We start from the raw sequence: 16,793 nt of genomic DNA on the forward strand, positions 1-16,793 counted from the left end.
GAAGATGACAGCGGCCCGTATTCGGAAATGCCACAAGTGCGCCACCGGCTTGATCAAATCGGAAGGCTGCAACCGCATGTCGTGCCGCTGTGGCGCCCAGATGTGCTACCTCTGCCGAGCCGCCATTAACGGGTACGACCACTTTTGCCAGCACCCCCGCTCCCCGGGAGCCCCCTGCCAGGACTGCGCCAAGTGTTCCCTCTGGACGGACCCAACGGTGAGTCCCTTCAACGCACTTGTTTCCATCCTGCCTTTAGCGTGATTGCCATACTACATACAGCATGATGCCGGTGTGTGTCTTTCCATGGATCAGCACTGCATCTCCCTTTGCTTTGAGTTTTCGGCTCAACTCCCCATTGCCTATTGTTATGTGAACATTCCTTTCTAAGCTGGGAATGATTTAACATTCATGCTTCTTCCCAGCATCCCTGCCTTATGAAATCATTTTTTAGAGCTTATTGGGAACGGCTGTGCCCACACACGGTTGGAAAAAAAAAAAGGCCTTTTCGTGGAGAGAGATAATGCTATAAATATATACCATTGCAGATGGAGAAGCCAGTTCTTAGAATGTTTTTTGTAATCTTTCCACCCTGAAATAATTAGCCAGTCCCGAGTTCATTGATGAGATTGGAACATTTTATAGGGTGAAACCTTATAAAATATTTTACAATAGGGTTATTATTATTATTATTATTATTATTATTATTATTATTATTATTATTATTATTTTCCTCTGTGTGTGGTTTGGAGTTCTTTCCCCTTTTCCTGACAATGTATATTTTGTGTTGTTGTGCACTTTCCTGGGAAAAGACTGGGTTATAAAGTAATATAATAATGGCAATATTGCGCCATGGAATATGATTTAAGCTGAATGAAATCATCCATCTGATGCCAGTGTTCAGCAAAAAGACTGGCAACAACAACAACAACAACAACAACAAGCCTCCCTGAGTCCCCTTTTGGGTGAGAAGGGCAGGATACAAATGTAGTAGTAGTAGTAGTAGTAATAATAATTATTATTATTATTATTATTATTATTAGGCCACCCTACTGGGATCTGCGCACATCATCCGAAAATACATCACACAGTCCTAAATGCTTGGGAAGTGTTCGGCTTGTGATTTTGTGATATGAAATCCAGCATGTCTGTCTTGTTTGCTGTGTCATACAATAAAATAATAATAATAACAACAACAACAGACTCAGGTAGAAGGACAAGTGAATAGACTCTGAGGTCAGGTAAAACAACAATAATAGTAATGCTGGGTTACTGTGAGTTTTTCAAGCTCTAAGGCCATCTTCCAGAAGTATTTTCTCCTGATGTTTCACCCACATCTATGGCAGGCATCTAGAGATTACTTCGCAATTACCTGCCATAGATGTGGGTGAAACATCAGGAGAGAATGCTTCTGGAACATGGCCAGACAGCCCAGAAAATGCACGACAACCCAGTGATTCCAGCCATGAAAGCCTTCGACAACACACTGTATATTTGGTTCCTTCAGCTAGTTTTGTGCTTTTGCTAGCAAGAGCAAAGATGGGTGATTGAACTAACGGAAATCCGTGGGAGTTGTCTTGGAAAGTCTCCTGTATCCCAGTTGCTGACTCAGGGAAGGCAATGGGTTGAGGGCACCAAAAACAACCAGCCTCGCCACACACCAGCTCAGCATTTCTGCTCTTCCCAGTCAACCGCTCCGTCTTTCCCTGCAGAAAACAGAACAGGAAGGTTGGGCGGGGATTCTGGATCCCCAAATCGGGAAAGCTGGCAGGCTTCTCACATCCGCGCGTGTTCATAACGCGGAGACGGCAGATTTCATAGGGTTGTCCCAGGGCGCTCCCCAAATCCAGACCATTTTCCACAGTGGAGGGAAGTTGCAGGATGACGTTAAAAAGGGGAAATGGAAACAAGATGTTCTCGGCCCCGCTTCCAGATCGCTATGCGTTTTCCTCCCAGCCCTGCGGGGAGATGGAGGCGGGATAGAAAAATAAAGTATTATTATTATTATTATTATTATTATTATTATTATTATTATTATTAGCTTTGCCCGGCCACGCGTTGCTGTGGCTTATGAGAATCCTTTGTTGGCCAGGTGGAGTAGCAGTGAATAGCCTTGCAGTCTCAAAGCCTGGCCGTTTTCTGGAGTAGCTGGAGCCGTTTGTTGTATGAACGTAGAGGCATGGATGAGGGGTTGTGCTGCCAAGTTTAGTGTTTCTGGGATGTGTAGTTTTGTTGTTTTGTCCTAGGCCGAAATTTCATTACCCTTTTATATATATAGACTATCTGTGCCTGGCCACACGTTGCTGTGGCTTATGGGAATCCTTTGTTGGCCAGGTGGAGTAGCAGTGAATAGCCTTGCAGTCTCAAAGCCTGGCCATTTTCCAGAGTAGCTGGAGCTTTTTGTTGTGTGAACGTAGAGGTATGGATGAGGGGTTGTGCTGCTCTGTTGTGCTAATGTTGTGCTCCACTGGCTGCCAATATGCTACCGATCCCAATTCAAAGTGCTGGTCTTGACCTATAAAGCCCTAAACGGTTCTGGCCCAAACTACTTGTCCGAACGTATCTCCTCCTATGAACCTCCTAGGTTGTTAAGATCATCTGGAGAGGCCCTGCTCTCGGTCCCACCTGCCTCGTAGGCGTGGCTGGTGGGAATGAGGGACAGGGCCTTCTCGGTTGTGGCTCCCCGGCTGTGGAGTGCCCTCCCCAGTAGTGTTCGACAAGCTCCGACTCTCCTAGGTTTCAGGAAAGCCGTGAAGACATGGCTGTGTACTCGAGGAGTAACATCTGAGGTCGATACAACATGAATCAAGGTGCACACGAAGGTGTTAGTGGACGAATTTAACTATACATGCATTTTTAAATTTTATAATCCATGGTTTAATAGAGTCTAATTAGAGTTTTAATTGATGTGATACTGTTTTATTGTTTATTAATATGGCATTGTTTTATTGAATGTATTTTGGGCAATGTAATTTGCCGACTGTTGTAAGCCGCCCTGAGTCCCTCCGGGTGAGAAGGGCGGGGCAAATATGATGTAAATAAGTAAATAAATAAATAAACTTGTGGACCAAAAGGTTGGTGGTTCGAATCCGGGGAGTGTGGTGAGCTCCCTCTGTTAGCCCCAGCTTCTGCCAACCTAGCAGTCCAAAAACATGCCAATGTGAGTAGATCAATAGGTACCGCTCCTGTTGGTGGGAAGGTAAGACACTCCATGCAGTAGAGGCATCTGTGGACAACGCTGGCTCTTCGACTTAGAAATGGAGATGAGCAGCAAACTCCAGAGTCAGACATGACTTGGGCTGTGGCGCAGGCTGGAGAGCAGCTGTGATGAATCACTGCAATGAATCACTCTGACCAGGAGGTCATGAGTTCGAGGCCAGCTCGGAGCCTATGTTTGTCTTGTCTTTGTTCTATGTTAAAAGGCATTGAATGTTTGCCTTATATGTGTAATGTGATCTGCCCTGAGTCCCCTTCGGGGTGAGAAAGAAGGGCGGAATATAAATACTGTCAATAAATAAATAAATAATAAATGACTGGACTTAACGTCAGGGGAAACCTTTACCTATTATTACTATTATTATTATTATTATTAACCTCCCCTCCAAATATATTTTTTCCTGTTTTCTAGATAAGCGAAATGACCCCGTTCCTTGGCTCCCAAAGCCCGTGTCTTTCCTTTTCAGCCTTGCCTGGTTGTTGGGCCTAGCATTCAGAAGCTGCCGCTTTAATCTAAATATTTAATGGCCGAATGCCATTTAAAAGATTAACTGCGCCCCAGCTGCCTCTAGGAAAGGCTGGGGGAGGCCTGGGTTGGGGGGCGGAGGGAGGTGCTAGTTGCCATCTGCTTTGTCAGGTCGGGAAACCGGCGGCGGGATCCGTGTTCTGCCTGTAAGCGGCTTAGTCACGCTCCGCCGTGTGAGCGAGGACGCCATGCGGGAACGCGCAAGTTGTCGACGGCATGACGGTGCAATTGCCGTTTCACCCCCTCCCTCCCTTCCTTCCTTCCTTCCTTCCTTCCTTCCTTCCTTCCTTCCACCATCGGACTTGTCCGAGATCCTGCTCAAAAGTGCTCACCTTCACGGCCAGTCGGCTGCGCTCGACAAGCTTCGATCATGTTGTCGCTTCCAAAGGAAGCAACCATCCTTGCTTACCAGATACAGATTCCCGAGTAACTTAGCTCTGCCCGTCATTTATTCTGAAAAGATAAGTTCCTAATCCTCCGTTCGAAGAGTTGTCAGCGAAATCTCAGAAACCAGAAGGAATTACCACGTTAAGGTTTCAAACGATCCGGGAGGATTAATCAAAGGACCGAGCGGGGCAGAATGCATATTTATTGCAAAGCCAATTGGGGTCCACATCTATTTGCATATTGAGAATTTCCCATTAGCAGAACTGAAAGGGCCTTTGTGCAGAATGTCGTTTGAGTGTATTAACATCTCACTTTACCCAGTCTACTTTTACAACCTCTCCGTTTTAATCCATGTTTTTATTAGTTTTTGTTATTTATTTTTATTGGGTAATGTTTAAATTTGTATAATTGTGCATTTCTCTTGTCTATTGTTGTGTTTTATATTGTTAATGTTTTTATTCGGGCTTGGCCCCATGGAAGCCGCCCTGAGTCTCCTTTGGGGAGATAGAGGCAGGGTATAAAATAACGTTATTATTATTATTTTATTGTATGACACAGCAAACAAGATAGACATGCTGGTTTTCGTATCACAAAATCACAAGTCTAACACTTCCCAATAATTTATTATTATTATTATTATTATTATTATTATTATTATTATTATTTTATTGTATGACACAGCAAACAAGATAGACATGCTGGTTTTCGTATCACAAAATCACAAGTCAAACACTTCCCAGTAATAATAATAATAATAATAATAATAATAATTATTATTATTATTATTTTATTGTATGACACAGCAAACAAGATAGGCATGCTGGATTTCATATCACAAAATCACAATTCGAACACTTCCCAATAATAATTTATTATTATTATTATTATTATTATTATTTTATTGTATGACACAGCAAACAAGATAGACATGCTGGATTTCATATCACAAAATCACAAGTCGAACACTTCCCAATAATAATTTATTATTATTATTATTATTATTATTATTATTATTATTATTTTATTGTACGACACAGCAAACAAGATAGACATGCTGGATTTCATATCACAAAATCACAAGTCGAACACTTCCCAATAATAATTAATTATTATTATTTTATTGTATGACACAGCAAACAAGATAGACATGCTGGATTTCATATCACAAAATCACAAGTCGAACACTTCCCAATAATAATAATAATAATAATAATAATAATAATAATAATAATAATAATAATAATAATAATACTTTTATTGTATGACACAGCAAACAAGATAGATTTGCTGGATTTCGTATTATTGTTATTATTATTATAATTATTATTATTATCTCATTTTCCATTTGCAGGAGGATGATGAGAAGATAATCCAGGAGATTCAGAAAGAAGCCGAAGAGGAACAAAAGAGGAAAAATGGAGGTTAGTCCCAGTTAGTTTTGGAACTTTGATATTTTTAAACATGATATAAATTGTTTTTGATGTATATGTTCATGTTGTAAGCCGCCCTGAGTCTCCTGAGGGGTGAGAAGGGCGGGGTAGAAATGATGTAATAAATAAATAAAGTGCGTTGGATAATCCAGAACGTTGGATAAGTGAGACTCTACTGTATATTCAGCCAGCCTGTGTTTTCTGCTTTCCTGTCGCTCTACTCAGGCCTTTTCCTCTCTTTTCTCCTTCCAGAGAACAGTTTCAAGCGGATCGGCCCCCCCGCGGAGAAGCCTTCGGAGAAAATCCCGCGGATCGACGGCATCCCCCGGCCGGTCCCGCAGAACCTGCACCACCAGATGCCCCCGTACCCCTTTGTGCACCCGCCCTTCCCCTTGCCCCCCGTCCGCCCGCTGTACAACAACCTGGGCCCCATAAACCTGGGCCCCATCCCGGCCCCGTACGTGCCCCCGCTGCCCAACATGCGCGTGAACTATGACTTCCCGCAGATGAACCTGCCGCTGGAGCACAACCTTCCTATGCACTTTGGTCCACAGCCTCGGCACCGGTTCTGACCCGGAGGCTTCGGGGACGTCACTGCAGGGAAAGTCCACACACTGGCGGGCACTGCCGCCCCTCCCGGTCCCTCCCGGAAACCCACAAGCCAAGAAATCCCGTGTTTGCCCATCCTCACGTCCACCCATTCCTTCACGAAACCATGCTCTGCCATGTGCAGATGTTCAGCGGCTGTGAGAGCAATTACTTCAAGGGGGTTCTGAAGAAGAAGAAGAAGAAGAAGATGGGCATGGCAGCGCATGTGCCAAAACCATAACTTGCCTACCTGCCAAAATGTCATTGTTTGCCAGAGGCTGTTGACCAATTAGATCCTGAACCGGAATCTGTTTGCGTGGCCGCTATCACAGGTCAAACCACCAATGCCTTGAGAGCAGAGCAGAAGTTGGCTCTTTTCGAAACATTTGAAATGCCAAGACCGCAAACTCCGAGCCAGAGGCCTTCCTAGCATAGTGACCCCTTGCGGGTCCCATAACAAATCTTACTAATCCTGAGAAGTCAGACTTGTGGATTTGCTTTCCACGGCTGTTTCAAAAGAGGTGTGACTTCCATGGTGTGTGTGTGGGAACCTTGTGTCCTGAAGGCTTGGGTCGAGGCAGGACCTCCAGCTCCTAATCTTCGTGTACGTCCTTTACGGGAATTGCTACCAAGTTGGGTTGCAGATGAAAGCTTTGTGGGCACAACTCTGGTTCCAAGACTCCTGTCATTCTGGGTTTGCCACAGCTTTGGAGATTTGGCTCCGTGTGTTGTCGAAGGCTTTCATGGCCGGGATCACTGGGTTGTTGTACGTTTTCCTGTCTTGACTGGCTGTGTTCCAGAAGCATTCTCTCCTGACGTTTCACCCACATCTATGGCAGGCATCCTCAGAGGTTGTGAGGTATGGAGAAACATCAGGAGAGAATACTTCTGGAACATGGCCAGACAGCCCGGGAAACATACAACAATCCTCTGACTCCGTGACTTGTGTGTCTGTGAACTAAAGCAATCTTTGGTTCACTTTGTGTACATTATCTTTCAAAAAAAGGCTCATCAACCTATATTTTCCACAGTAACGTTATGGAATGATTTTGACCCTCTTTGTGGTTGCTGTCAGAGCATTTCGACTTCAAAAAACATCCACGTCTCCATCTCTCCAGTTACAAATTAAATCCATTGGGATTCAGTCCCTACTTTAGTTCATAATATGCAAAAATATTCTTGCCATTTCATATGTTGGGTTTGGTTTCTTTTTAGAATCCATATAGTTCCTTTTTAGGGTTTTTTTTTGGGAGGGATTTGAATTCAAGCCAGTTAGGCCTGGGATTAAACACAGTTCAAAATCCAGGCAAATTTCCAGTAACCGTTCTGGTGATAGCCTTTCTTTTGGTTTCTGGAAAACAAATAACCTCTCCGGCCCCCATTCCCCTTGAATATCCTAACTTCAGTCCTTTTACGGCTCAGTTGCCATAAAAATACTTGCTTTTTACCCCCTTTTAAAGCCGATCTCTGGTATTTTGTACGAAGCCCACCACCTTCTTCTCTGGAGCCACGATCTGTGAATGATAATGGAATGAGTTCAGGGCAGAATATTCCTATTCTGAGACTGTGGAACATTTGAGGGATGGCAATAATGGTTTGTGTCCTTGTTAATCCTTCTTGAAGTTGGCTCTTGACTTAAACATTTGGATGCTTCTCCTGTTTGGTTTCGTCCCTGGTTAAAGAATTGTTTGTTAATTACGCTGCTGGTCAGTAATTATTATTTTTCAAGGAACCAGCTGCTCCTTGGTTGATGCTTCAACATTTGTCCCGGCAAAGATTGGGATTCCTGTTGGCAAATTGTGTGTTTGGTTGCTGCCGTAATCTAATATAGTTTGGATTTTTTTTATTGTTACGGCGACTGTTTGCTCATAAAATAATTATTTCCCTGCATCACGGTAATTGACTTGAGAGAAACTGGCGGTTAGGGGAGAATCACGTTGCTTCATTCATAAATTTGAGATGCCACCCCTTATGAGTTCGATGTTGGTTGTTGCTCATGCGCCCCGTTCTTCTACCTGGTCTAGCAATTTTCCTGATTTTGCAGAGATCTTGGAGTGTGGAAAAGGACCCAAAGTGTATCCCTAAGGCTACCCAACTCCATCGCAACCCATATCAAGGAAAATCTCTTGTTACTGTGCAACATCAGTATTTCCCACCGTGTGGAGATGCCATATCTGTATTTTGAAGCCTGTGTACAAATTGGCCTGAGTTTCCATGCAAACAAAAAATACAGGACCAAGGCTTAATATATCAATGAAGGAAAACTCAGTGTGAACAATGTGCTGGTGTTTTTCAGCAGATGGTCGTCACATCTACCATAGGTTCCCATCTCCATAAGGCAAAAGTGATTTCTACAAAGATGATGGCCCTCATGCACTGTCTTTGAGATCGATCAAAGTTCTGTTTACCTGTATGGCATCTATCCGGTATTCTATTTACCTGTATGGCATCTACCTGATGTTAGATTTACTTGTATGGCATCCATCCGGTATTCTATTTACCTGGATGACATCTATCTGGTATTCTATTTACCTGTATGGCATCTACCTGACATTAGATTTACCTGTATGGCATCCATCCGGTATTCTATTTACCTGGATGACATCTATCCGGTATTCTATTTACCTGTATGGCATCTATCCGGTATTCTATTTACCTTGGCATCTACCTGACATTAGATTTACCTGTATGGCATCTATCTGGTATTCTATTTACCTGTATGGCATCTACCTGACATTAGATTTACCTGTATGGCATCCATCCGGTATTCTATTTACCTGGATGACATCTATCCGGTATTCTATTTACCTGTATGGCATCTATCCGGTATTCTGTTTACCTGGATGACGTCTATCCGGTATTCTATTTACCTGTATGGCATCTATCCGGTATTCTATTTACCTTGGCATCTACCTGACATTAGATTTACCTGTATGGCATCTATCTGGTATTCTATTTACCTGTATGGCATCTATCCGGTATTCTATTTACCTGGATGACGTCTATCCGGTATACTTTTTACCTGTATGGCATCTACCTGATGTTAGTTAGCTGTATGGCATCTATCCGGTATTCTATTTACCTGGATGACATCTACCTGACGTTAGAGTTACCTGGATGGCATCTATCCGGTATTCTATTTACCTGGATGACATCTACCTGACGTTAGAGTTACCTGTATGGCGTCTACCTGATATTAGATTTACCTGGAATGGGACATGTCAGATGAGCAACTTGAATGTGAAAGGGCCGATTTCATTTCCACGCCTGCTTTTTATGAATAGATTGCCATTGCATTTTAAACAGTGTGTGCCTTTGGGGATTGCAAGGAACACCCGCGCTTTGCATTTTTGTTTCCTTTCCCAATAAAAATGGCAAAACGAGATTGATCAAAGCTGTCCAGGTGTGCAAACACACCTGGGCTCTTTCTCCTTCTCAGGAAGCATTTCCCATCCCACCCGTCTTCCACGGCTAGCCCCGTTTCCGTGGGCCGCCGTTGTGGAAATCTTCCAATGAGTACGGCATGAATTCATGACGCTCGGACACCTTGGTGTCACCACATCTCTCATCTGATCCGTTCTTCAATTGGTGCTAACTCTGTTGCTCTTGCTTTTGACTCTTACTCTCCATTCTTGGCCGTTGTTTGCTAGATAGAAATCGGGAGAATCCGCTGTTCTTTAAATCTCCGAATACATTAGACTCTCCATGTTCTTCTGCCACCTTTTTAGATGCGAAATATGTACCTACATCTAGAGTTGGGATTTCATTTTTCACTAAAGTCTTGCGTCTCCTTGGACTCATTTTCTGCATTACAATGGTGGATGGGTTGTTGTTGGTTTTTTAAGCATTGAAGCTGTAGTTTTAATTTAGTTTGGCGTCTGTGGCTGAAACAATCCATCTCGTCTAGTTGGTCCAATCGGTGGTTTTGAGACTTTTGAGATTGTAGGCTTCTTCCAGTTTTGCTACAGAACCGGGATAACTTTGGGATAAGCATTTTTAATTTAGTTTGGCGTCTGTGGCGGAAACAATCCATCTCGTCTAGTTGGTCCGATCGGTGGTTTTGAGACTTTTGAGATTGTAGGCTTCTTCCAATTTTGCTACAGAACTGGGGTAACTTTTCCTCCCTTGGGTTCCTTTTTTTGTGTGTTTTTATCCGCGACGTCCTTTTGCGTTTCAGTCCATCTCTCTCTCTTTACGGGTAGACAAGGGGAGGCGTGTGTGTTTTTTGCGTACACCCCGAGCTTGGCGTTTTAAACAGGTACTTTCTATTATGCCGTGTCTCATTTAACTTGCCTTAAAAGGTGGAGAGAGAGAAAGAAAAAGAAAAAATAATAATCTAGCATTTGCACTTAGCAAAATGAAAGAAAAAAAAGGGAAAAAAATATTAATTGAAAAGAAAACAAAAAGCAAACCCTACCAGGGGGAGAGGTGTGCATGTGTCCTGCAACTTTGTATTAAAATAGTTGACAATGAATACTTTGGTTTATTGGGAAAAAAAAAAGAGAGAAAATTGGGGAAAGGGGGGGAGGAATATTTTTTTCTTTACCGCCTGGTTGGTAGGAAATTGTTCTAATATTCTCTGTGTACAAAGCCTCTGTATTATATTGTAATTTGAATTTTTTTGTAATTAAAAAAAACAGCATTGTGCACCTTGGGGATTTTTTGGTATGTCTTGTTTCTTGTGGAAAATACATCTACACATTTTTAATTATTATTTATTCATTTGCAGCATTTATATTCCTCCCTTCTCAGGACGGATCACAGAATATACGTATTTGGCAAACCGTCAATGCTGTTGGACACAAGACAGGACAGGCAATGGATACAGGTATATATAGGCATTTCCCATCTTCGGCATCCTGGAGGTTGTGCTCGATTCCAGCCACAATCAATCCAGCGTCATTGTAGAGGGCCACTTCACCTAGCAATAATCAAGTGACGGCATAGAGGGCCATTTCACCCAATAACAGTAGTGGCCTCACAGAGGGCCACTTCACCTAGCAACAGTCAATTCGGTGTCTTCACTTAGCAACAGGTGATCCACCTAACAACAGTAAATCCAGTAAAAAGGACAATGAACAAAAATGAGCAAAATCTGGCTACCGGTATTAAAAAACTCAAAAATCAGAACAGTGGATGGGAAGCAACACTCTGAGGGCAGAGGAGCCCCAAGGACGGCTAATGACTCTGAACAAAGGATGCCCCCCAGGCAAGAGACAAGCCTTTCCAGTGCTAATTAGGGTGATTAACTGAAACATTAACGCTGGCTTCCAACTGACAAAGGATTCTTATCACACTCTGGACTCTCCACAGATATATATTTACCTTCCTTGCCTTGTTTCTCCATGCCTCACAGCCTCTGAGGATGCCTGCCATAGATGTGGGCGAAACGTCAGGAGAGAATACTTCTGGAACATGGCCACACAGCCCGAAAGACATACAACAACCCAGTAAATCCAGTGTCAGCACAGAGGGCCACTTCACCTAGCAACAATCAATTGAGTGTCTTCACAGAGGGCCACTTCACCTAGCAACAATCAATTGAGTGTCTTCACAGAGGGCCACTTCACCTAGCAACAATCAATTGAGTGTCTTCACAGAGGGCCACTTCACCTAGCAACAGCCCAAGCGGGACAAACCGGTGTCGTCTGTTAAGGCTGGAGACCGAATATACATTGACTTTCACTGCATTTACTGGGAAGACCCTTGAGTATGTGTTTCGACAGTGAAATTGAGTGAAAATCCCATCAGAGAGAGAGATGTGGATCTGTGTTGGCGTCACGGGAGAATAAGTTCCTCAGACTGGACCGTCTCCATTTATTAATCCCAGGCGGTCAAGAGATCGGACAACAGCAGCCTTGGCATTTTCCTGCTTCTTTCTGGGAGGGTCTCCCATCCCCACCCCCCACCCACATTAAATGAATGTGCAGCTGTGTGGGGATGAGTGACAGGCACATCCAGACGGATTAGCGCAGCGTTCGAGATGCGTGGAGCGCCTTCGGTGTGCCTCCCTGCCCCACAGCTCTGCCATCATGTCACGAGAGTGACAGGCGCAACCTCTGCGCAGGATTACTGGCGAGAAAGTATATAGTAGGAAACTCTTATTGGGTTGGTTTCACCCCTGGTTTGCTAGTTAAACCGAATTACCGTGTCACGAAAGGCTGCATATGTCTAAAAAATGTTTGGAACGCTGTGACATTGCAAGAGAGAACAAAAGCAATTGTGGGAGCTGAAGTCCAAAACGCCTGGAGGGACGAAGTTGGCCCATGCCAATATGGGATTTCTGGCGACATTGGAGCCTGAGCTGGGATTGGTGGACAATGGACACGTATCCTTGTTTTCCTCCTCCGTCCTCTCCTTTATGCTTCCCTTCTCTTGTTCGCTTAATGAGACCACGGAGAATCGGGAGGGTCAAATGGTAGCAGCTGGGCTTGGGTTCAAAAGCACTCGGGAAAATTGATGATGGGGCCGATAATTGCTATTTAAGAAGGAAGCGAAGGTAATGGCCAAGGAGAGCCTGGGGTGGAGAGAAATTGTGATTTCGAATCTGATTGTGAAGCGCAAGCATGTCGTCGTTTTTAAAATCTTACTAGTCATGACACAGCCAACCAGGGTTTCCCCAAAGATCTTACGGACGCAAGACTTAATGATATTCAGTAATAAAAGGTATTTGGGCCACAAACTCGTTTTATATCTATTCAATGTCGATTGAAACGATTTAAGAAAACCAAAATTCACTTTGAGTCTATCCTACCGTGTCTATCCGTGCCATCCAAACTGCAGTTCATTCTTTTCCAACTCTTATTAACAATGTTTCATTTCTCAGCACCAACCAAATATCAGGCTGGAAAGTACAGCTTTGACTCAAGAACGCGATCCTTCTTTTTTCCATTTATGTCCAGTAATATTTTTGAGTCTTAACTTACAGATTTTGAGTCTTAACTTACAGATTTGAGTCTTAACTTACAGAAATATTTTTGAGTCTTAACTTACAGATTCTTCCCATGCTGTACTAACCTCAATGTGTCTTGTTTCCATGGCTTGTGAAAAATGGCATCTAAAATGTTTTTAACACATTATTTTTATTCGCCTCCCACTTCTCCTCACTTCTTCTCGGAGTATGAAATGTGGAAACGGAGATTTTAGACATTGCATTTGAAGCTCGGAAGAGATAAACGTGGGGGACGCCGACTGCGATTTGTTGGGAGCCGGAGTCTCCAAGGCGTTGTTAACAGAATGAATATTTCAGGAGGAAAAAGGGTCGGTGCTCGAAATGAAGCTGAATGGGTCTTCGAGGGGCAGCTGGAATTGGGGAGGGGGCTTTTTTCTATTCCATCCCATTCACAAGAAAGCTTGGAGGAGGAGAGGAAACGAGGGGCTGAGAAAAAGAAGTCTCGCTATTGAAGCTGCCATTCAAAACCGTGATCAAAGCACTGCAGGGCCCCCCAAGGCCTTGCGTTTTGTATTCAGGGTCAGAGACCTTTTCCCCTCTTCACCCTCCGAGAGAGAAAGTAATGGCGACAAGGTTCGGCTTGGCTGCTTTTGCGGTCGGGATGGAGATGCCTAGGCACCAGGGAGAGCCTGGAGGTGAAAAGGGCAGGAGCGGGTCCTATCCGGATCCTCTCTTATTGTTCCAGACTTCGGGGAGAAGGCTAATGGTCCATGTTTTAATAGGCAAGAGGGTTTGGATCCTGGTTTCCCGGACTCCGGGTCCGAGGACCTTATCCCATTAGGAGACTGTTTGAGAATGATTTCGAACGGGTCCCATCACACGACGTTTGGCCCAGCTGTCTGTATCCCGTCGGAATTTGTCTGCAAAGCGTCACAGAATCGGAGTATTTGCAGACGGAAGTCTAATTGTGTTTTAGGAAATACTACGGATTCTTCCATTGCTGAAGCACTTTGTGTGTGATAGGAAAATCTCTATGCACCCGATCAGCAACAATGCTTTTTAACAGGTCATTGAGTGGTATAGGGGGTGTTTTGAATGGATTGGAAGGAGCCAGCCTTCCGTTTTGGAATGGGTCAGATCGTAATAATCCGCTCTCCTCCACACCCAGCCCTGTTGCCTGGGCCAGCAATGGGCCTCCGCAGCAGCAGCTTCAAGGCCAGGTAAGGAAGGACCCAATGCCTCCCTTCCCACGCTCTGCCTTTGCCCGGTATTGGACTCCTCCGTCCTTCCTTCCTTCCTTCCTTCCTTCCTTCCTTCCTTCCTTCCTTCCTTCCTTCCTTCCTTCCTTCCTTCCTTCCTTCCGAGGAGGCCACTGCTGCCAGAGCCGTTTGCATCCTCCTCTTTGCAACCCAGCTCCTCGCTGCAGCCCGGGCTGTGGCACAGGCTGGTGAGCAGCCAGCTGCAGCTAGCTGCAACAAATCACCCTGACCAAGAGGTCATGAGTTCGAGGCCAGCTCAGAGCCTGCGTTTGTCTCTGTCTTTGTTCTATGTTAAAAGGCATTGAATGTTTGCCTTATATGTGTAATGTGATCCGACCTGAGCCCTTCGGGGTGAGAAAGAAGGGCGGAATATAAATACTGTAAATAAATAAAGTATATAAATAAACACCAGCCAAAGGGAGATTACATCTTGCAGTCGCCAAAGCTCTCCTTTGGATGCGATTTGTCAAAATGCGAAGATATGCTGCCGTAATGACTCCACGCTCGCACGGAATGAATGACGTGGTAGGGGAACAAGCAAAAGTCGGCTTATGGACGTCCGGATCCAAAAGTCTGCTCCAAAGACAGGCCGATTACTTCAATGTTGTCGAAGGCTTTCATGGCCGGGATCACAGGGTTGTTGTATGTTTTCTGGGCTGTCTGGCCATGTTCCAGAAGTAATCTCTCCAGACGTGTCGCCCACATGCCTGCCATAGCCCGGAAAACATACAACAACCCTACTTCAATGTTTCTGAGAATCAAAGTCTACAATACAGGTAGGGAAACCGGCCTTGTTTATTTGTGTGCTGGTGAGCGGTGGGGAGGAGGGTTGATGAATCTTGGTGTATCCAATGGTGCGCCGTCTCTTAAATGTTGGGAACGGCCGCGATACGAGGCTCAAGAGAGCCTCCTCCCAATTACATCTGCATCCTTTTTCTTGGAAATCTCAAGCTTTGTTCTGAATGGATGGGGGGAAAAAAGAAACCCAGGCAAGTTGCTAGGGGCAACGAGGACCGCATTGTACGGCAGGGAAAAACCTCACAAACGCACCTCTTGTTGTCCGTCTTCGCACACCAGCTGCAGGATGAATAGCTGCAGAATTTTAAAACAAATGCTGCAAAGTCATCCGCCAGCCCTCCTTCCTTTTTGCAATGCAGCTATACCTTTACATTCCTAGCCGTTGCTCCAATACTCAGCTCCGTGTTACATTATTATTAAATAACATAGTTAAGATTCCTACGGAAAGAAAATGGAATGTTTAATTTTATTAATAGGCTGTGGTTTTTAACTTTGAATACGATTTGATGGGTTTCAACTGGGAATTTTTAAATACAGTAGAGTCTCACTTATCAAACATAAACGAGCCGGTAGAACGTTGGATAAGCGAATATGTTGGATAATAAGGAGGCATTAAGGAAAAGCCTATTAAACATCAAATTAGGTTATGATTTTACAAATTAAGCACCAAAGCATCATGTTATACAACAAATTTGACAGAAAAAGTAGTTCAATACGCAGTAATGTTATGTAGTAATTACTGTATTTACAAATTTAGCACCAAAATATCATGATATATTTAAAAAATTGACTACAAAAATGCGTTGGATAATCCAGAACGTTGGATAAGCGAGTGTTGGCTAAGTGAGACTCTACTGTACTTTTTACATCAATCAATCAGCAATTTATTACGGTCTATGACCAGAATTTATAAAAATGGGCACAGGTGCCCAAAAAGGGGAATCGCAGTTCACATAAAAGTCAAATAAAAATAAAAGTTAAAAACATGTCATAATAAAAACAAATTAAAAGCAGACTATTAGCAGAGTCGGCTAATAGTAAATATCGATCCACTAAAAGGCTCCGGAGGGGGATAGAAGGAGCATTTGCAGCATTTCAGTTATAACAGATTGCTTTTTATATTTAATCTTCTTCAAATGTTTGCATCTTGGTATATTTTAAATTGTATGCTGATGCTTTCACGTTAAGCCGCTTTGAGTCCCCTTCACGAGAAAGTGACGTCTAAAGAAATACAAAAATATTTGTATTTAATGTTAAGCTGCTTTGAGTCTCCTTCGTGAGAAAGGGATATGTAAATAAATACAATAATATCGATATCAATGATGGGCAAACTTTTGCAGTTGGTGTGTCAAAATTCACCAAAAAACCTGGCATGACTTGGGTGGTGTGTCGCTTTGAGAAAAAAACCATAATTTCGCAATATATATAGTTTAAATAACAAACATATATAATTGTAATATATAACTGTATTTAATAAATCAAAAATTATTTACTACCATTATTTCCATGTACAACAATCTCTGGTACCTCTTGCAGTTTCCACGCTGATTTCTCTCTATTCTAGTTTCAATGTAGTCATGAATAATGAATAATATAATGATAATAGTAATAATATGATAATATACTACAATAATAGAATAATAGAATGATTATATATATATATATATATATATATATATATATATATATATAAATGTAA

At 43.2% G+C, this 16,793-nt stretch overlaps 1 protein-coding gene across 1 annotated transcript in view; it reads left to right on the forward strand.

The window, feature by feature from the left end:
- The window catches only part of rnf216 (ring finger protein 216), a 66,990-nt gene extending 56,187 nt beyond the window's left edge, over nucleotides 1-10,803 (forward strand). The window contains exons 15-17 of the mRNA XM_003228807.3: nucleotides 1-217; nucleotides 5,479-5,548; nucleotides 5,810-10,803. The exon at nucleotides 1-217 is cut by the window's left edge and continues 6 nt beyond it. Coding sequence (XP_003228855.1) covers nucleotides 1-217; nucleotides 5,479-5,548; nucleotides 5,810-6,129 — 607 coding nt within the window. The 3' untranslated portion in view covers nucleotides 6,130-10,803. The remainder of the gene's footprint in view (nucleotides 218-5,478; nucleotides 5,549-5,809) is intronic.
- The last annotated feature ends 5,990 nt before the right edge of the window (nucleotides 10,804-16,793 follow it).

The sequence above is a fragment of the Anolis carolinensis genome, unplaced genomic scaffold, assembly GCF_035594765.1.
Source record: "Anolis carolinensis isolate JA03-04 unplaced genomic scaffold, rAnoCar3.1.pri scaffold_13, whole genome shotgun sequence".
Lineage (NCBI taxonomy): Eukaryota > Metazoa > Chordata > Lepidosauria > Squamata > Dactyloidae > Anolis > Anolis carolinensis.